The following is a 22,646-nucleotide window of genomic DNA, read 5'->3' as shown; positions in this document are numbered from 1 at the left end:
TGGCTGAACAAATGCAAGGAGGGAAGGGTTTGCCAGTCCACATGTGGGAGAAGCAGCAACTGCTCCTGCCTCTAACTCCCAGCAGCCACAAATGAGTGCATTCTGCAGTGCCCTGAGTGTTGCTGGCTCCATGAGAAGTGGCTGAGGAGGATGGAGAAAATAGAAAAAGGAGATGGTGGGCAGCTGAGCCACAGCTTCGTAATCTGAAGAGCCGCTTCATGCGAGCCTTGCTGTACAACACACCAAGATCGGGAGTGAACAAGCAAGCATTTCCTCAAGGCGCGAGATGAGAGCAAACATATCCTGAGGGCACCTGGGCCAGCTAGCAGTCACACTTCACCTCCTCCTGTTTCACACAGGTCAAGAGGGCAGCGGCACTCCGCAGCAGCTCTGCGATCGGGTTAATGGGGGCAGTTGGATGCCATCAGGTTACACTGTTTAATTCAATTGAGTTTAAGCACTGACAGAGAAGTGGGAGGACCCATTTCAGCAGCCACAAGCTCTCTCCACCTCTGCTACCAGTGGCAGCACTAAGCAGCAGCGGGCTGAAGAGCCAGGGCACAGGCAGCAGAACGGAGAGCCAGCCAGGAGCTTTGGCAAAGGGCAAGGGAGAGGGTGCCAAGCAGAGCCACCAGCTCCTGCCCCAGTGTGTGCTAGAAGTGCCTCAATGGGCTCAAGATTTGCTTTTTTTTCGGGGGGGGGGACAACAGTGTAGAAGCACTTAAGAAGTTGCCACCTCACTGAAAAAGATTAAGGCATTGCAAGAAGTTTGACAGACATTAAACCTTCCGTATAAAAATGGACACCAAGATGGATTTTGAAGACCTACTGTCTCCTTCTTTTGCTTTCACAGGCTGCTCGTAAGCACGTTGCATCAAACGAGGGATTCCATCACTTGCATCCTGTTAACAGATAAAATGAGCTGAAGAAATGGGAAGTGGAGAACCAGGCTGAAGTGCAAAAGGTCTCAAGAGGAACGCATCCCTCAGAACCCTCAGTCTCAGTACTGGCATCAAATAAACCGAACATCTGTTAACAGGAAAATACTTTGAATTTTATTTTTTCACGTTATTATCAAGTACACAGTTACAATAATGTCACACACCCCTATATGATTCTATGTACTTTGTTTTTTTCTTTTGTCTTTTTTACAAAGTGTACAGAGGGAAGGACGTATACAATATTTAACAGGGTATTTTCTACAGAACAATAATTTATATTATGTCCTTGTAAAAATCTGTACCTTTTTAAACATTAAACTGAAACATCCATTCATAGCATTTGCTAAGCAAATTATTTAAGAATTAAAACTAACCTGTAACTAATGTCAGTACATTAACAATAACTATATTTTCATTTTCTCTTTATACAGACAAATACATTTTACAAAATCCACTTGACCAAACCCTCAATTATTTTAAAAAAAAGTTTCAACATTGTGCTTTAAAAAAAAAAAAAAAAAAAAAAAAAAAAAGTGTGTGTATGATTCCAGGCTACGTAAGAGAAAGCAAATGTGTAAAATTGTGTTCTTTGTCTTTCAGCTTATTTAAAAAAAATAAAGTCAAAAATGGCTAAAATCCTATGGGAATTTATGCAGATTTTGTACACTTCTCAGGTTTCCAGTTCGAAAATGCCTGAATGTACGAGGGGGTGGGGGAAAAAACCAACAACAGCAAAGAAGGGAACTCCATAAGACGCGTGTGAAGAACCTCCACTGTGTTGTAACGCATCTGATTTGGCAATCTGTAGGCGACAGGCAGACAGCTACAGCCACACACAGCATCCACTGACTGCAGCGGGGACTTGAGCCAAGGCGCAGAGCAGCGCCACGCACTGAGGTGACGGGCAGCCGCCGGCAGGGCAACGCACGGCACAAGCCTGGGGGCACTGGCAGGCAGCATCCAAAGCAGCAGCATTGTACAAGGCAGGGACGGGGCTTTAGGCTCTCCTGAACCAGCGACATAAACACAAGTACTGAAGCTTACTGTGAAACACAGAGATTTGGTAACAAAACCAAATACAGAATGTTTAGAAGGTGCGCATCTGAGAGGAAACCTTTGTCCCTTTATGGCCCCCAAATTGAAATGGTTACTGAAATTCCTGTTTAACAGGACGCTCACCTGCCTACAAACAAGGGAAAGAATTGGGATGGGCTTTGAATCTTTGCCAATAGTTAGTAAATGGTTGGTTCCAAATCTATCCAAATCGGGTCCAAATTCTGCAATGCACAGCCAGCTGGCAACTTCAGGAGCGGATCTGAGAAAGGGGAGTGGGTCTGGGCCCTAAAATCTGGCATAGAACAAAATCTTTTTTTCTATTTTTGCCCAACAGTTGTTGTTAACGTACATGACTTCACACTTTGTACACTTATTTACTCTGCAATTAGCAAATGATACAGCACTGCTTTGTAATAGTCTTCAGGTGGCAAAACTGCATATAATAATTGTAATGTTCTCCCAGCTGTTTATAAACAGATTACAAGAACTGGGTTAATTCTGGATGCTGTACTCATTAATAAGCAGCAGCTCAACACAGCTGCTAATGGCTCAGGAAAAACATTCAATTTAGAAACAGTTCTGCTACTACCCTACATTACTGTTCTGATGAAGCATAGCTACATGAAAACACCTCTACTCCTTATGAACGCAACTGCCCCGTTCCGACCCCTTGGAAGCTCTCAATGTCAGCATCTCATTTCCAAAATCAAGGCACCTCCTGGTCTTACATTTTATTCTAAGTCAACTGAGAATAGAAATGTGACTCAAACAACACACCGTTCTTCCAAAGAAATGCTAATATACAGAAAACCATTACAACTGAGGTACATTTACCGGCACGTGCAGACAGTTGCGACCTATTAACTCTGCAAATGGAACAACAGTATGTCATGTTTCCAATACCAAGCCAACAGTAAACTGAAAGGAAAAAACAACTCCTCTGTAACACGCAAAACCTCTCCAAGACAAAGAAGCACAGAACAATAAGCATGTTTGAGCATACTTCTAAATTTGTCAAAGATTAAAACAAAAAACCAAAAACGCCCCAAACCATTTTAAAATCTTATCTTTGAAATCTGAATTAAAACGCAGAAGTTTTCCCGCAATAAAGTGAGACGTGTAACTCCTTAAAGGTAACACAGTTAAACTTGCCACAAAGTCTGTATAGTCAGAACAAGACAATCAGGTGGGCCCTAGTGACTTTAGCATTACAATTCCCCATTTCATACACACCTCTGACAATTTCAGCAAGAGAAATTTCATAGTTTTAAAATTCACAACAGAACTGCATTAACATGGACACTGTGAGTATCAACGAGGTCAGTAAGATAAATATACTTAAACTATTACGCCTGAAAAATTCATTAAGAGACAGGGTTTACTTTATTAAATGCAACTTTATTGTTGCCATCTTTTCTTCATTTATTAAACAAACTGAATAGAATTCAGAACACGCTATTGAACAAAAGTATAAAAGTCAACTAGAAGCAAGAATCCTATTTTTATACAGCAACAAATCAAATGCACAGTATGGGGGTATTTTTTTGTTGGTTTTTTTTGTGTGTGTGTTTGTGTGTGTGTGTGTGTGATCGCAGGTGATTGGCTTTAAAATAAGCTAACTGCCCGAAAGGCAAAATTCCTTTGCAATTCCAGCCGTAAGTCTGTGGAAGAGACTTTAAGGCAGCCCAACATCTTTATGATGCCGCATAATGTGCTGGTTCTTCTCTGAAGGCCTTCGGAAACCCTTCTTGCAATACTCACATCGGTGAGGGTAGTCTTTTGTATGAATGGAAATAACATGCCGTTTGAAGCCTGAGGCGTCTGTAGTGCTATACTCGCAGTACTCGCATTGATACACTTTCCTGCCACTGTGTGTTTTCATGTGTTTTTTCAGCTCATTTTGTTGCCTAAAGCCCTTCCTACATCTCTTGCACCTGAATGGAAGATCCTTTGTGTGAACTGAGAGTATGTGGCGACTCAGAATAAATGGATCCGCAATCTTAAAGTCACAATGTCTGCACTGGTGCAATTTTTTACCCTTGTGAGCCGCCACGTGTTTTTTCAGTTCCGAAGGCCGGTGAAAGCCTTTATCACACATATCACACTTATGGGGATAGTCTTTTGTGTGGACTGAAATTATATGTCGTTTCAGATCACTCGAGTTTGAGCTCTTATGGTCACAATGCAAACACTGATGTGTTTTGCTCTCTTGATGCATAAGTGTATGCTGCTGTAGCTCTTTGGTATCTGAAAAAGTCTGGAAACAAATATCACACTTGGACGACGTCTCCTTGCTATGTTTAGTCTTTACATGAGTTTTCAAGTTAGAAGAGTCGGCAGATCGGTATTCACAATATTGGCACTGGTAGGGTTTCTCACCAGTGTGGATTCGCATGTGCTTCTTCAGCTCCGACGGATGACGAAATCCCTTGCCACACTCCACGCAAATATGAGGAAAGTTCTTGCTGTGAACAGCTAAAAGGTGATGACTTAGCAATCCTTGTTCTGCTGTCTCATAGTCGCAGAATTTGCACTTGTGCATTTTATTCACTCCTTTGTCCCTGTGCACCATCTTGTGCGCAAATAACGCTCCCGCGTGAGAGAAGCTTTTCCCACACTCATCACGCTCAATAAGCTTTTCTGTTTTGTTGGTCAGCTTATGACTCTCCAAGTGGTTATGTAAACTTATTTTTTTATTCGTAGTGTAATCGCAGTCTGTGCATCTGTACTTTTTCTTAGTAAGAAGGTGCTCCGGGTGGTTTTTCATGTGCCTTTTCAAGAAACCTCTAGATTTAAATTTCTTTCCACAAATCATGCAGGGATAGACTGTCAGTGGATGACCATCGGGGCCAATGATTATTGCTGAAAAACAACAAAGAAAACCCTTTCAACAACTCTATACTTCACTCCATTCTTTCCTTTCAACCTTAACACCAAGCTGAATTGCTAAGTAAGATCGAGTTAGACACACATGCTTTGCTATGTAATAATCAGGCTTGTTATACTGGGCTAAGTAGAAGAAATGGAGAGAATTAGCATTTTCATCTATTATCATCATCAGGAGAAAGGAAATACTAATTTCAGATGGAGATAACCAAAGCATCATCCAACCGCTCATCAGCTCAAGTAATTCTGAGGTCACACACTGAACACACACAGAAGTCAATACCAGAGCAAGGAGGAGCAGGCAGCTCGCTCAGCGTTACATAGTAAGCCTATCACACCATCTTCTTTGACCTTTCATCAATCTGCAGATTTGGCAGTTTGGCCACCTCCCATTGACTACCATTCCTATGTCCCCAAACTAACACCTCCTTCTTGTGCCATCTGTCAGTTATAATCTGAAGAGGTACCAAGCAGGGATCAATGAGAACACGTTTCGCACAGAGACACCTCAAAGCTTTGGAACTTGTTTGCTCATCAGTCTGATTTGTTTATCCTGAATTTGTCTAGGCATGCTAAAAAACTCTCTTATCCAAAAATGTTTTAGGAGAATGGAGTACGCAGCTGGAAACAGAAAAAGCCAACTTGAAAATTAAGACTTGCTGGGTTTACTTATTCAGAGATAGACAAAACAGAACTCCTACAGTTAAGTCATGATTTGGAAAGAAACTTCTAGTATTATTTAAGGCAGGACTACTAAAGAAAAGCTGTGTTCCTTTTCAACTTTATCAGACCAAATAAGCCCTTCAAAATGTAACACAGTAGTAGCAGAAACCAAATAACACCAAAATAGTATACTTACTCTTACAGATGCAAATAAGAACACTGCAATAAACACTGAAGCAATTTACTTCACAATTAAAAAAGAAAAGGACATCTATTAAAGCTATCTACCAAAAAATACAATGTTCATATTTACCAGTTACTAGCTGAGCTGGTGTAACAAAGTGTATTGTTCTGTATAATTTCAATGAAGACAAAAAGGTTTTTTAAAAGTACTATTACTGAGTACTGCTTATCAATCTGACCTTATCTTTAAAAAAAGTTAATTTCAATACACATTAAAATCAGCGTAGCAAGTTAAGTTCATCTTTTCTTTTCTTTTTTTTTTTAACTTTTTGCTCCAATACTGTTTTATTAAAAAACTTCAAAAGAAAATTTGCACGCTTCCATGATCTAGAAGCATTGCCAACAAAACAACTCTCTAAGTATTCTTTTTTAAAAGGCATTACACATCCTATCAGCAAAGCACTTGTTTACAGGCAAGCACGCAGACAGCCACGACTTACCTGTTTGATACTGCCTGGACTCAGGTCTCCTCTTCTTCTTTGGTTTTTGCTTTGCCAGTCTCCCAAGTCCCGCTGACTCATCTATGTGCAAAAGAGCACTTGCAGTGCCATTCCGACTTTCAATGCCATCGTTATTATTACCTAACAAAGCAGGTTTAAAAGTTACCTCCTGTCACCACACCACAGATTATTTGAGCAACAAACTCTATAATGCTACTTAAAAAAAAAAAAAAAAAAAAAAAAGATAAGCTATTGTTTTGACATTTAATTAAAGCATTCTAACATACAGGATGAGTTAAAAAACTGCTCTGTAGCTAACTGATGAACTATTCTTGGTACAGTGATATCAACCTGGAAGCCCTGGCTCCATAGAACTAATTTTACAGGAGTACATAATTTACAGGAGTAAATGGCTTTCCATTTCACAAGGCTTTTAAGTGCACTTTTTTTTTTGCATTTCTTTGGCTACTAATTACACCCCAGATGTTTAATATCAGTAAACAAAAACAGGTCACAATGTTTACTGCGCCTGATGGTCTTCAGCAGTCCTGAAATACATCCACATCTGCTCTCATTCACTTCTGGGCATCCGAATTCACCTCACTGAAGTTCCCAAACTAAGTTTCAAAACAGGAACTGTGATCAGCCAATTGTTCTGAACAGCCCACAAACTCACATGCGAAGTGTGTACACTCTTCGTACGCCTCTATTTTAACACAAACTATTCCTATTGGAAACAGAGAGCGTGTGTAATACAGAGAAAACAACCTTTGCCTCACAGAGCTTTGTGTTTAAAAGAATAGCGCGTGAAAGACTAACGTGGGAGACAGTGTAAGATGCTCAATAGCTGTTCTCTTTGTAGAGTGCTGTGAATGAACATTCATGCTTGAATGCAAAAAGAATCAGAACCAGTAACAGCTCTGGGCAGAGCCTGAAGAATTCTGATCTATCTGCTAGCCCAAGTGATGAACAGCAAACACAGCAAGTGATGTAAACGTTGAAAATAAAAAAATTTCACATCTTACACACAGATAGTACAATTTGCAATAGGTGTATGAAGAGTCCTTCTAGATGGTAACACAAAAAAAAAGAAAGCCTTAAACATTTTCTAATACTAAAATAAAAGTAAAGAGCTTTTGGAATAGAATACACAGAAGAATGGGGCTTTGCTACGATACAGCAATGAAACAGGTTTGCCACTGTAAGATCCCATTTGTCATCAACTTTTAATACATCTTGAAGCGGAGAAGAGCTCTGCAAAGTGCAAATGACAAACCTCAGCCATTCTCACGCCTTCATGCTTCATTATTTCTTCCCTTCCCCACCACCTCTCAAGCTGCATGCTAGGTTGCTTGCTACTGCAGCTGACACAGTCGCTCTACTGTTTCCTATGTTCTTAACTCCACTTTAAACTCTATCTCTGTGTTCTTAGCAGTCTGCTCAATTTTATCCTCCTTCTCCACAATCACTAAGCATTCTTTCTACAACTGTTTTCAAGTTCATTTTGTTTCATTTTGAATTCTCACTCAGCCAGACGTCTGTCCTTTCCTCTGCACTGAAACTGTGCTCAACTACATTCAGCCAAAGGTAAGCTCTGGGTGCATTACCATCCACCTCCTAAGCACTTTTCACCACACACTGCTCCCTGAAATCTTGCCCTCACTTGACTTACATCCACAATTCCAGCCCTCTGCTGCACTCTCAGCGCTTCCCTGTCATTAGATTATGACACCATCACCAAAATTCACATCACGCAGACACATCTCCTAAGTTTTGTCCTCAACTCCACTATTTCTTCTGCTTTGTTTACTCAAAGTATGTTCAGGAGGAGGATGAGAGCAATAAAGAAAAATTCCTAAGATGAGATTTTGCTCTAATAGCCTATGTAAGTTTTGGAAATCAGTTTAAGCACCAGCTGGTGCTCAGATACTAATGTTCAATAAATATTCTCAAGGTTCTGTTATAATTTTAAGATGCGTCCCTCCAGCATCTTTTTTGTTAATTAGTTATTTCCATTTGTGAAATCACGTATTTATATGTTCCTTCCAGAAAACACTTAAACCAAGCTAGAGGCCAGGAATGCTCTTCACGGTTACACTGAATCCTATATATTCCCATCTGTTTTTTTCTCTTCTGAATAAAAATACCCAGAGTCCTATTCCCAATCAATGTATACTAAAACTGTGAAAGACAAGTGTACTTGAGATGCAATTTTTTCAACTGAAAGGTTGTGCACTTCCCCTTCCACATCATGACAACATGAAGGAAAAGGTCTGATAAAAAAGGAACAGAAAGAAGCCTGTTTCACAGCTTCTTTCTTCTTCTCTTAATTTTAAGCCTCATTATGCTCAGAAACGATTCTTAGACTAAACCAAGCACAAAAGCACAGACAATCCACTGCCCTCCAAAAACCAACCCAGTATTTTCTCACCAGGAAGAATTCTGTGAATATTACTTACCATAAGCTGCTGCCCATGCTATTGGCATGAAAGTTTTAATCTCATTGTCATCAATTTGCTGTTCATGGGCGACTGCTGCATCTTCCTCTCCTACTATCACTTCCATATAAACCTCATCGGCTATTTCTGCAACATCTAAGAGAAACAGAAATCAAGAAAAAAATTAATAAGAACTGCACTGCTGAAAGTGAAAATCCCTGTTCCCAAATGAAAGCCACCTACTTACTTAAATCTTCGTCTTCGTGCTGAGAATCATTTACGGTCATGTAAACCATTTTCTCCCTTGGAATACGAATACTGCTATTTTGATCAAGTAAGCCAACTGCATGATCATTTTCTGGCTCGCTTTCCACAACGTCTACTGTGCCCCCTAATTAGGAAGACCAGGACAAAATATTTTAATACATTTTGTTCGAATTCTATTCTAAACTGCAGAAAACTGAAAGTTTGCAACTCTTTCACATTTAGACCCACAGCTCCTTACAGCTGACTTGAGAGAAACCATCGTCTCTAGTTATGCAAAATTTCACATGTCAGGTTGGAGTATTCTAAAATGAGCATTTTTTACCTAAATCATCTTCTCCAGGGTCTGCTTTGAATATATAGACCTTGATGACTTCTGGACAAATGCCATCCACTTTACAAGATCCACTTTCTGACTCTGCTTCCATGGTAATTTCAGCAGAACCTTCATGTTCTATCTTACCAGCATCATCCACTACAAAAACAAGTTATTAAAATTATCCAGCCATATACAGACAGATTTATGAAAAATTTTATTTCTCAAATTTGGAAGCGGTTTAAAATTACATTGTGAAAAATAACCTACCCATACGTAATTCTTTTTCATATCCTTGAAATCAATGTCAATAAGCAAATAAATTCAAGCCACATCTTCTAGTTAAGGGGAAAGTGCAAGTGTATTGCATGCCTAGAAGCATGAGCACCACACCTGGCAACACTACTAGGGAAATGGTGATCTGCAGCAAGATGGTGGTAGCAAGGAACAGCACGTCAGTACTTACTCTGTGGTGTAATTTTACTTATTCTCAGTTTCAGCTGCTTTCCCCTTCGCATCTAATAAGCTGTTAACCATTCATTTTCCAAAGCATTATCTGCTGCTCCACTCCCTCTAATGTAAGTGCTATTATTTCTGCAAGTTCAGTCTGGTTTCTTGCAAGGTGGTGTTATTACCGCTTTTTCTGCTGCACCTTTTCTCATCCACTCACAGTTTCAAAGCACCGCCCTCACGCTGCAGCACCTATCCAACTCACAGCACCATTACCAGAGGGGACCTGCACTGGATTTTATACCGCAGTCCTACAAACTCTCCTAACTATCATCTCAAATTTTCTTTTCTCCCTCCCAGAAGTGAGCTGACATCCAGCTCCAGCATGAACTGCCGCAACTTGCCTGGGCCTCCCACGCAAGCGTGGCAAGCAGCCAGTTTTCTAAGGAACATATTTCTGATTTTAAGACACACACTACACGGGCACATGCACACACACACCATCTTACTTTTCCAAGCATGGGTGTTCAAGAAAAAATGCTAAATATGCACTAATAAAATCCAATCTAGTATTTCAAAACCTCTACACGATCTTCCAGTTCCAAAAGCTCCACAACTTTCTCACAGTCCTAAGATTATTTAAGAATTCTTCATGTGACAACATGCCTTTGAAATTGGTGAGTTCACTGTTAACTACATTTAAAAGAAGATCCAGCTCCCTCAGAGCTGAGTGTAGCTTTGATTCATAACATGAAGGTATAAGACATACACTAAAGAGATGCATTAGAACAGTAACTGCTGCAGCATTTTTAGCTACCATGCTTAGCACATAAGAACTTTTAATACAGGTGCTCATTTCACTGGCACTCACAAAACTACCCTCATAACTACAGCACAACTTTACTACTCAGTGACTGCACATCTTCTCTCTACTTGAAAATCTACTTAAAATTAAAAAAATATAAGCTCAGAAGATCATTTTCATTACTGTTATCATTACTGTTGTTCAGGAATTCAGTTCAGTTCAAAATCCAGGAAGTCAATGAACTGGTTTTTGTTAGATAAAAGTAGCATGCATTCTGTCTTGTGCATCAAACATGATTGGTATTTAAGTATTTTTTCTCAACATGGCACCATTATTCAAAAAAAAATACGAATAAAGTTAAATACATTAATGAGCACTAAAATAAATTAGCTTCCTTCTCTCCTCACAAGAACAGCAGCAGAAAAAAATCTTAATACTCTTATTCTAAGTTCAGAATCTGTGACAATTCTACAGTTCCCCTTTCAAATAACACAGTAGTTTAAAAAAAACGATGGCAAGGGACTACTTAATGTCTTTCAGCGGAACCCCAAAGCATTTCAGAAGGAAAAAACCTTGGATGTTGATTTGAATTACATTAACAGTGTAGCTCTACAGTTACACGCACTCAGTTATTGAGTGGACTTTTATCAATTCTTCTGCATGTGCATCAAACACCAAACTTCACTGCAACTCTGACAAAAAGAAGACTTGCTTTGGTCCCTACTAGATACGGGTAGTTGCTCTCCTTTAACTTGGCTGTCACCAGTGTCACACATGTGTACTTGGAAGGCTTTCAAATCAGCGTAGACTGATTTTACACCGCTGAAGCCAAAGGGGAAGTCTGCCACCAAGTTCAACTGATGCTGGAACATCAAGGAAGGAAAACTACAGCTGAAGCAATTAAAGAGAAAAACCTACATGCACTGTACGGAACAGGTTGGTTTCTTTCAACAAAAACAGAACATGTATAGAAATATCCACTGATAACATTTACACAACAGAAGAATTCCGGACCTTAAAAACACACTGTGTTTATTCTTTGAAGTAAATTCTCCAAGGTTCAAAAGCATGTTTAAACGACATGATTAAAATAAAGTTCCCTACATAATTTCTAGTTTGTTTATCCCTGACTTCGCTCCATACCCAACAGTATTTTTAAAAGCACAGAACTGTATGGGTTGGAAGGGACCTCTAGAGATCACCTGGCACAGCCTTCTGCTAAAGCAGGCTCCCTACAGCAGGTTGCACAGGAAAGTTTACAGGCAGCACTGGAGCACCTCCAGAGGAGACTCCACCACCTCCCTGGGCAGCCTGTTCCAGTGCTCTGTCACTCTCACAGTAAGGAAAATCTTCCTCGTGTTCAGATGGACCTTTGTGCATTCCAGTTTGTGCCCACTGCCCCTTGTACTGTCACTAGGCACCACTGAAAAAAACCTTGGCCCCACTCTCTTGACATCTGCCCTTCAAATATTGATAAGCATTGATAAGATCCCCTTAGTCTCCACGCTGAACATTCCCCGGTCTCTCAATCAAAGTACTGTTTAACAGCCCCATTCAAATGTAATGAAATTGATTTGTAGAAGTACAATGCCAACTCTTCTCATACAAAAAGGAAAAAAAATAATCACTCCGACACAAGGTAAGAAGTGAAAAACTAAGTCCTTGAAGGACCTAAAAAAGTAATAGTATTTGCAGTATAATAATAAATGGGAAACATGAAGAAAAGGAGCATGGAAAGAAAATGGAATAGAAAATAGGGAGAGAGAAATAAGGCAAAAGAGAAGGGGCATCTATCCCACAAAGCACCACTTCCACAGTATTTTGTCCTACGGATACACATAAGCATTTATCTATACAGATTCTTTAACTCTCTGGTAGCATTCATGAAATTTGATTTCTATTTAACGCTTTCCTTACATTTCTACATTTGCCACATATCTCAGCCCCACAATCAGAAAAAAATATTCATATTCATAACTACTTGACTGATCAACGTTAGAAACTGAAGCTCTGGTGACATTCACAGTTTTCATTCAAACTCACAGTCCATTAAAGGATCCCACACATCTTCCTCCTTGAAATTACAAAACACACACAAAAAAGCCAACCTGGCCAACCTTAAAATCATCATTTTAGCTTATAGAGACCACTTCTTTTCAAGGAGACACAATGGGTTGTTATTAAACTTAAGTCACATGCTAGAAAAAAACAGGAGTAGTGATATTCCAATACACAAAAGAAACTACCCTATTTACCTATTCTTAATGACAAAGGACACAGTTTACTCTCTTGCTTTTTCTGAAATAATTAAAAGCACGCTGCATTCCTCAGACAGAGTGCTCAGTTATCTGTAGTACAAACATTTCATTTGTACCTCGCTTGATAACAAAGAATTCCTAGCCCACTTCAGTTATTTTTACCATCCAGTTATTTCTTTAATGGCAAAGTAGGTTTCCTAACCTGTGGGAAAAGAGAAATCTGCTCTATTTTCATTTCAATGCCTTCCCATTACACATGAGCAACAGCATACCCTGAAGAGTCTGAAGCTCCCCTCAGGGCAGCAATCAAGGAGCATTTCCGTAGCATCTAACTCTCACTCACCCTTCCGGTTCTGCTCCCCAGACCACAAAACAGAGAGAGCTCTGAGGCAACGCCCGGGCAGAGGGAACTCTCCCTCCCTCTCACGGCGACCTCCTGAGCAGCCCATCTGCAACAACTGCTGGGGCCCTTCTGAAGGCCGAGCAGAACACATGGCAACAAGTTCTGCCTGGCAGAAAGAAAAAGGATTTCCTGAATCTTTAAGAGCCTCAAGGGAAAAAAAAGGTGAGGAGGAGAGGTACCTATTTACAATAGTTACACCAGAAAAGCCAACCAAAACATCTTGTTTTCTTGATTAGAAGTCTACTGTATGGCAGAAGTCAACTAGAAGTCAACCAGGGTATGGCAGCAGTGAAGGCACGAACATTATGGCTTTGTGTATAAGATCCATTCCTTTCAACCTAGGCATGTTATTCACAGATAAGAACACATGTGCTTCCCCTAACCCTACAAAAAAAGTAGTCACAGTCATTACTGCATCTCTTTGAGCACCCTGGATTCTGACTCCTGTGATGAAACGCGTTCGTTAGTTAAGATACAGCATGCAAAGACGCATCTAACTCGGTCAAAGGACATATTCCCTGCATTTGGATACATCACTTAACTTTCTAAGAGTCCAAATTAAATTTGCAAGGTGACCCTTCCCTCTCCCCACACTCCTCTGATCAAAGCCCCTTGGTGCCTCACTGTTTTTATTGCAATTAAACACAAGAATACCAGAGTATTTCTCTTTTGGAACTAGTTCAAGCATCTTACTTTGCCAAACTGTTAAAAACAAATAAATACAATCAAACAAGCAAAAACCTTAGTTTCTTTAATACAGTACAACTCTCCTTTGTCAGCAAATGCTGGTTGTTTTTTTTTTTGTTGTTTTGCTAACTACCACCTATCTCACCATTACTGCTTTACATGAGGAGAGCTGATTTTTTCAGGCCTTCAGAATCACAACCAAAGTGGATCAGTGTGAGTCAGAACACAATTTATCCTTTCCTGATCAAACTTTATGGGCAATCCCTATGAACTGACTTAAGCCTTACATGAAAGAACAACTGATTTATCAAACCCTCCTGAATCCTTTTCAAGCTACTAATTAGTAGCAGTTTGCATTCTCTGATGAATGAGCATATACCTGACTCAGCCCTCCTGTGTCCCAAATCTACTACAGACCAAAAAAGGAGGCTTCAGGGCAAAATATCCAAGAAAAAAAAGGTGAATATATCAATCAGCAAGTGATAATAGAAGCTGTGCCAAGGAACATGATCTTGGAGGTGAAAAAAAACTTAGTTTACTGAAAGAAAGTCACTCAACGGAGCCCACAGGGACTACACTCACTTAAGATACCAAACAGCATGGAACCAAAAAAAGAAGGCAGAGACACAAACGCTGAAGTACATGTACATTAGTCATTCTGAAACCAGTATTTTCAGGATAAAAGTGAAGAAATTATCTTATTTGGAAAAAAAAAAAAAAAAAATCAGTATAGGCTCTTGTTCATCGTGAACAAGAATGCAAACATTTCAAGGGAGCCAAAAGATAGGAAAAAGATAGCAAAAAGGTTTGGTCTGTGATCTTCTGTGAAACCTATGGCCACAGAAAGAACCCAAAGCGTCACCACCCGCTTTACAGGCAGCCAGGTAAACGAATATGGACAAAACCATCCCTAACATCTGCCTTCCAGCTCTGAGAAGCAGCTGCATTTGGCTGTTGTAATGGCTGACAAAATGGTATTCCAGCATCCACCCCAGCAGCTCAAGGAGGTTTGCCAAAATCAAGCATGAGCTTACAGGTTAAGATGAATAAATAAAAACCAGGGCTGATTTTACTTCCTTTTAAAAACCACCTACAGCTGAAGAACAGAGACAGTCATCAGAAAAGATCAATATACACACATAACTGCTGATGCAAAAAGAAAAAAAAAGGAAATGAATTCAAGATAATGTTTTCCACACAGCAAAGAGACTATTTGGAAAGATTGCCTTTACTTGACGGGAAAGCACTAGCCTCTGACTCTGCAACCAGAAGAACTTGTTATGCAGGCTTTAAACACAGTAGGTGGTAACAGGGAACTTCCCTTTAAAATGAGCTGTAGTACATATTTAACATTTTAAACACAAATACAGAAGATACACGTTTGGTAACAAAAGCAAACATTTTAAATGCTGCCTGGTTCTGAATCCAAAGAAACTACTTTGAAGACACTAAGGGAACGTTTAATACTAAATAAAGTAAGAAAGCATAGAAATACATATGGAGAAGCATGTGACTGAAAATGGAGACTATCTCAGCGCAGCAATCAGATTCCTGTCTTCTATCAGGTATGAGCTGCTGACGACACCTGTATCTAACAGGCTTCCCAGCTGGTCGGGTATTTTAGGGCTTGCACTACATGGCATCAAGGAATAGTTTCTGTCCTCATCCCTCAACCATCAACCCTCTACTCCATTACACCAGAAACGGCTGAATGGGAGACGTCTCTATCCACCCCTCCCCCTTAAATGAATGTAGACAATGGTATGCCAAGTGTTTCTGTGCTTGCAACCTCAGAGGTTTCACAGCTGTCCAAGCTGTAGGGAAAAGGTTTGCAGAGAAGGTGAGACAACATTTGGAAGAACAAGAATAGAGGATACGAAACACACAACTATCACCAGCAGGGCCCTTACGGTCAGGTCTCAATTCCATGGATGGGTTATCCACTTTGCTGCCTAACTATGCTGCAGGTGCAGAAGCATTTAAGCTTAATTTCATCTGACCTAAGTGGGGACCAGAACTGGAAAGCTCTATATGCAGCATACCGTACAGAGAGCATTTATCTGTTTGGATACACAGTATTTCAGGGAGCAGCATTCCTAATCCCTCCTCTCTCCACTTCGGTACGTCCCTGCAGCTTAACTTTACAATATTTTGTATTACCCATATACTGCATTAGCCCATGTCATTGTTTCCTCAGATAACAGAGAATTAACTATACCTCATATAAACTCAAAACATGGCTGCACAAGGTTACTCAAGAAACTCAAGAGATGATAATTTAAGAAATGCAGTGATCCTAGGTAAGGAGAAACAACATTAAAATCCGAAAGCACAGAATATAAAATTAAAACAAATTATCACACATGTCAAAGGAAGCACCCAAAGCAAAAGAAAAACAAGGAAAAAAAAGGTAACTGAAGGAGAGCAAAAAGCATGCCTCATCAACAGAGTTACTGACTGCTGGCTAAAAGTGAAGTGCTTGGAGTTGCAATTAAATGTATCAGCCTAACAAAGCTTTTCTATTTCTAGGAAGAACACATTCAGTAGTGACACTGATGTTTCTAGGTGCTGCACTAAGCGAACATGGCAACAGGTAACAGAATAGGCTCTACTCCACACTAATGGATATCCTCAGTAGAAAAAAGACCGATAATACGCTGTGTTTGCCCACTTTCTAAGCCTTCTGAAATGTGAATCCAATGGATTGTGCCACTGTTCTACCGAAGACTGAGATATTCACAACTGCTTCTCAGCTCTTTTAATTAGCAGCACACCTCTGTCCTGTGCTTAATAAAGAAAAGACCACATCCTAAAAAGCAAAGAAAAATACACTGTTGCTTGTATCTACCTGTAAATGAAGTAGAAGGAGAGGTCTTCACAAAAATAAAAAGACAAGGATAAATTGGTGTTTCAAGCTTCTAAAAATCATTTTTCTGACTCTCTCTTTTCCATTACATAAGTTTTAGGTTTTCTTATTGACTTGGCAGTAATCTTAGTAACTGGTACATAAATGGTTGTCCAAGCAATGTCACACTTATTTTCTTTCACTTCTTACTAAGTATATGGCATACAGTTTACTGGAATTCTTACTCTACTGTTCATATCTATAATCAGTCATCCATTTGCCAGTTGTTCTCTCCATTAATTTCACCAGAAGTTTTAGCTGGTACACACTCCTAAAGATAGCCCAATTTAAGCACATTAGTGAGACCTGCATTTCGTTAAATAATAGAGAAAATCTGGTTTTGGTTCTATTGTAAGCCTTCATTTAGATATTTCGAGCATCAACCAAGCCCACATCATAAAAATGTTGATGACTTTACCCAGACACTTACGAGAAATCATCAGGTAATCTTCACAGTTGCCCTTCTCATCTTGATGTTCCACAGGGATCCCATTGGCGTCGATCACTGCTTCCGATGCGCAGTCTGCCACCAAGACTTCTTCAGAAACAACATCTGTTCCCAGAGTATCAGTGACAATATCTGCTTCTTCAACATTATCATGAACTACATGTTCTACATGTCCAACTTCAGGTACATGCATTGACTCGCTCGTCAGTACATGTTCTGGTATAGACATTGCTTCTGCTGTTATGTCTGAAGCCAAAACATCATCTGGAACAGTGCAATGAGCCAAAGAAACCTCTTCAGCCACGTCTGTGTCCAGCACTTGTTCAGGAATAATGACAGTTTCAGATACGTCTGGCTCCTCCATAATATCTGGGCACTGAACATCCTCAATAACAACATCCTCAATGACATCCTGGATTACTACAGAATCTGGATCGTCAGGAACAAAGTTATGCACAGTTATATCTGAGTCGACTACATCTGAAACAAATACTGTTTCCTGTACTTCCACAACAATCTGATCTCCATCCATATGTGTGGCATCTGCTCCTGAAAAATACAATTAAAATAACATTTACATTGTAAAACTAACTCAGATGAAGCAGTTAATACTGAAATCATTTCTATTTTGCTTCAGCTTTTACACTACGTAGCCATTTAGCAAAACCATCATAATAGCTTACAAGCAATTAAAACAGGCAGACAGATATACAGGAGCTGATAAAGCAAATCCTCAGTAGATGGTAACATGACTAAGATGAACAACGTGATGAACAAAAGATTACCAGATTTTAGGATCTCCCCCAATCCAAATAACTATTACTTCACAGAAGAGTGGCTCATTTGTACTGCTTTGAGTAACAAAAGCTGATGAAAATCTGAAGTGATGACTCTTTACAAAAGCGTTGATGAAGCATAGAACCTTTAAGCAAAGACAACATGAACTAAAAGCAGTCAATAGCATCTGATGTGTACATTCTTATTTACATATTATCTCCTGACAGACCTGTTGGATCAAAAAACGCATTTGGCTCATGCGGCTGCAATTCAAGCCCATCTTCATCCATGGCCTTTAACTCTCATCAGTCACACTGTCTGTAGAAGGTAAAGAAGAAAGGTTATTTAAGTTATAAGTATTACGCTAAGAAGGTTGCCTCTGCCTGTGCAATACTCATCACAGGAAAAGCTGAAATTTTGGGCATATGAAATTGAACAGAGAACATCTCTTGGCCTGAAGACAGCCTAAGTATCATTCAGAGTCCATCACTTGGCATTCAACAACTACTACTCCAGAACACCAAGCATTCATGATTCAGCATGAGGAGGCCAATCTCTTGACTATCCCAGACCATTTGTCAAAAACCCAGAAATACAGAGAGAATAGAAAAAGCTGTGATAAAGTGATATGGAAACATGATTTTCTTATTATCTTACATGGGGAACAACAAAAAGTCAAAGCCTAAGCAAGTTCACATTCAAGTTTTTTCTTGGGGTAGCAGGGGACGCAATGTTCTCAAATCAAGAACGGTGAAGAAGATGAAGTTAAAGGTAGGCAGCTAGCAATGTGAAACCCTTCACTTTTGATACATCCCCCTTCATATACTGAAAAGAGTACAAGACAGCCAAGAGAAAGTTACTCTTAGTCTACTTCAGGAACTGAAGTCAACAATGTAAACTGCTTCCAGAGTATAACACCATGAGTTTTCAAACTTCAGATGTGTGAATATTTAGAATATACACCTGCCACATGACAATATACCAATATGCTTTTACATTTAAAATATCACCAGTTCTCAAAAATTGCCAAAAGCCTGTCAACCGAATGTCTGCTCTTCTTCAACATGTAACACTTTCACTCTTACCAAAAGAGCCAATCAGTACTACAATGTCAAAATGCTAACTAGATTCAAAACCCCGCTCTGTGTTTTTCTCTTTACATACAAGCACTGTTACCAGGATAAGGCAAACCTAGTTGGGTAAAACAAGATCTAATGTAAACTTGCACTTAAAGACAACTAGCTTCATAAATACTGAACCAGCAAGAAAACTAATGTTTTCTGTGCAAGCGAACAACACAGACTTCAGCAGTTCTCCTATCCCCCAGCCATTTTTCAGTGATGGGAATCTCCCAGCTTTACTGCTACCTTCACAATAGGCCTAGAAAAAAAACATGAAGATTTTGCCCAAGGTTTCCATAAGAAACATCATCTTTTCAAAATAATACCAACTAACATTTAAGTAAGTCTTTATGGGGATAAAAAACACAAAGTTGCAACAGTCATTTGTAGCAAACAATCTGTTTCAAAACGTTGCTTGCCTGATGTGATCAACTTCTGCTAGGCCAGAGAACCAAGAATAGAGAAGAAACAAGGTTTCATGCAATCATTACTAAAGATTTATTCCTGCCCAAATTCCATCACAACACACACAGCCAACTCATTACAAATCTCTCCTAAACATGCTGTCATCTTCAGCATTATTTTCAGTTCTTAGTTCTTGTTGAACTCTTCTCTAACTTCTGGTGTCTCAGTACTTACGTTGTCCATTACTTGCTCATTTGCTCATTTGATCTTTTCAGTTTACAACTACTGTACACTCCCAGAACTTAAACAAAACCACACCACCCATAAATTTGTAGCAAAATTGTATCAGCTCTCTGGAGATTTTCTGGGGAGGAGGCAGAGTCATTCCAGATTAGTGGAAACTCATGGCCTCCCTCCTCTGATGAAGCCCATCAGAAGCTAGTGCACACTGTCCAGGTTTCGGAGAAAAGCCTAGGCACTGTTTATGACTATGCTTGTGAAGGCTTTATTACCATACGTACTGGCCTCAGATCAACTGGAACCCAATGAGCTTGAAGTGTCAGTTCACCTCCAACCACTGGAGGAACTGGCATTAGTTTTCTCTATTTCCTGCTTTCGTCATCCACCTGACCACCGCACAACCACAAATTCCCACTGCTTATGATACATGCACTCCTGCTTTCTCTACCCTGCCCTTTCCTCAAATTCTTCACTGTCTCTGTGAGGCTCTCCATCTTCCAATTGCCTGTCCTCTCACATGTGGGACTCAGAGACCACCACCACCACCACATCCCAGCTTCCAGAGCAAACCCACCAACACCATTTCTCCACCGACACCATTTTTTCACCCCTGCTGCCCAAATCCCCAGTGATATCTGCTAAAGCCAGCAAGTCTCTGTTGTGTTCACGATGATGCAATTTTGCAAAGACGCAGCTACCTGTGCTGACAGCCCAGTAAACCTTCAATTGCATACTCTGCGTACCAGCAAGGCCTCTTCTGTATCACCCAGCTCTTTATACGTACAGAGGCATGACATTCCACAAAATGAAGGCTCATGTTCTACACAAACTGACTGGAGAAGCTTCCCAAGCAACTGAATTTTCAAGACTCAGTCTTTAAAAGGACACAGATTCATGCTTCGGTATCAAAAAAAGGGAAAAAACAAACAAACAAACAAAAACATTTTATCTGCATTTCTTCCTACATAAGGTTTCCCACAATGAACTCTGTATCTAGATCCAGCCAACAAATCCATGTACACAAATTCCTACACCTGTGCAGGGCCAAAGAGGCCTCAAAAGTGCTCCAGTAGGGCACAGACTTCCACTCATACATAGAAATGTGTGCTGTGGGTAAAGGATCAGGTCAGGCATCTAAAACAGGATTTAAGTAAACTGTTTAAAACATTAAAGGCACCTAATTCAAAATCTGCAGCACAGAAGGCATCCAGGCATTTGTCCATGGGTAGGGAAAAAAAAAAAATCCCTAAAAAAATCCCGAAACCATTTCAGGGTTTGAACTTTCTAAGCAGAGGATGAAAAAATGCTGCGTTTCTTCCTGTTCGCTCTTCATCTGATCAGTGGACCAGCACAGTGCTCCTAGGTTCACCACACAAAGGAAGGTATGCCCAGTGGTTCTGCTCCCAGTGGCAGCTCTGTGGTGAGACCATTCTGCTGTGACGTGAGAAACATCAAAGCGCCTCACTGTGAGCACCACACCAAAATACCTTCACATTCCTTGGTGATCGCCCTAAACTCTATCTTCAGGCTAAGAAGCAATTCCAGCAATTCGTCCTGCAAGGTTTCAAGAAGGGCAGAAACTCCTCTCAGCTCTTCAAAATATTCCAACAACACTTACCTCAGGAGCAGGTTCTGGCAATGAAGCAGACAGAAGCATTTCCAGTTCTGGTTTGGGAACCAAAACTCTTGAAGAGAAGCAGGTGCCCAGAAAGAGAATACTTAGTCCTTCTCAGTGTCTGAATCTATATGGTTCTTTGCCCAAAGCCCAGTAACTTGGGAACTGCTCTTCTAACTAGAATGGGAAAAGCCCAGGTACCTTAGCAATGGGTTTCCATCTCTACAAAGAACTAAACACATACATCTTTTACTTGTTTTGAGTCTATTGTTATGTAGATTTAGAACTAATACAACCCTAAAAAACTTCTAATTCGACCTGTAAAGGCAGTTCTTACAAGATGACTTTTACATATTTATTCAGAGACTTGCCTGGTTTTGGTTTTATGAATATGAAGGCAATATTTTCAAGTGAAAGGACAAATAGTAATACACATATTTGTGGAATGAATGCTATTAAGCAATAAAGTAAACTCCACAAGCAAAATATGGCCTTTTCCATAAAACTCCTCCCTGAATACAATCAGTCAAGAAAAGAAATGCAGACATGAAATAGTTCTGCCACAAACAAATCCCTGACTTAATAGGCCTAGCAACGTAATCAAGATGAACTAAGAAAAAATGACCAAGCTATCAAGAGAGAGGGCAAAAAATAGAGTTACTTAAAAGGAAATAACTATACGCAACAGAAGTGGTCAGTATTTGAGCTAAAAAAAGAGGGAGTGGGGAAGTAAAGGAAAAAAAAAAAAAGGAGGAAGACCTTGGAAAAGCCATCCTTAGGATAAAGAAATACACAAACTACTCTTCTGTGTACTCCTAAGGAAAGAACAGTTTATCTGTTCATCCAGAACGAGAGGCAAAAAGAACCAAATACCACACAGTGAAACTTGCACTCATCCTAGAATAAAGCAAAGAACAGCAAAATTTCCCATTCTTGTCCAATAGCCCCAGCCCACACTAAAAATACTTGAGTACAACCACAACCACGTCCCCATCATGCCTTGCTACATCACATTAAAAAAACAGCATGCCTCATACATTCCATTTGGATTGGAGCCCTTTGCTGTCTGAAGCTTCGTGGTGGCATGAGACCACCATGGGTTCAGCCTACACCACTACTACAGTGTCTTAACTCCCTACGTGACCCATTTACAGAGAATGCCATGTGCACACATGCTCTCAATCACACACACGAAAGGTTAAAAATGAGACTCCTGCAGCACCTAATCCTTATCTTGGATATAACCCCCACCATTACTGGGTGAATAAATGGAATAAAAACAATG

At 40.0% G+C, this 22,646-nt stretch overlaps 1 protein-coding gene across 4 annotated transcripts; it reads right to left on the bottom strand.

Annotated features, from left to right (window-relative positions):
- Positions 1 to 3,672: 3,672 nt before the first annotated feature.
- On the bottom strand, positions 3,673 to 18,270 carry ZFX (zinc finger protein X-linked; the record flags this gene model as incomplete). Of its 4 annotated transcripts, XM_079534928.1 has the most annotated exons (7): positions 3,673 to 4,859; positions 6,230 to 6,370; positions 8,689 to 8,823; positions 8,915 to 9,058; positions 9,257 to 9,406; positions 17,186 to 17,752; positions 18,210 to 18,270. In XM_079534928.1, 7 exons carry the CDS (start codon positions 18,268 to 18,270, stop codon positions 3,673 to 3,675), a joined length of 2,385 nt encoding a protein of 794 aa, XP_079391054.1. The 4 variants fall into 4 exon arrangements, with proteins under 4 accessions (XP_079391054.1, XP_079391055.1, XP_079391056.1 ...); XM_079534929.1 differs by lacking the exon at positions 8,689 to 8,823; XM_079534930.1 differs by lacking the exon at positions 17,186 to 17,752.
- Positions 18,271 to 22,646: the final 4,376 nt, after the last annotated feature.

This window comes from Tetrao urogallus, assembly GCF_951394365.1.
Source record: "Tetrao urogallus genome assembly, chromosome: 1".
NCBI classification, from domain to species: domain Eukaryota; kingdom Metazoa; phylum Chordata; class Aves; order Galliformes; family Phasianidae; genus Tetrao; species Tetrao urogallus.
The sequence above is the reverse complement of the archived record's forward strand: the minus strand, read 5'-3'. Positions and strand labels throughout refer to the sequence as shown.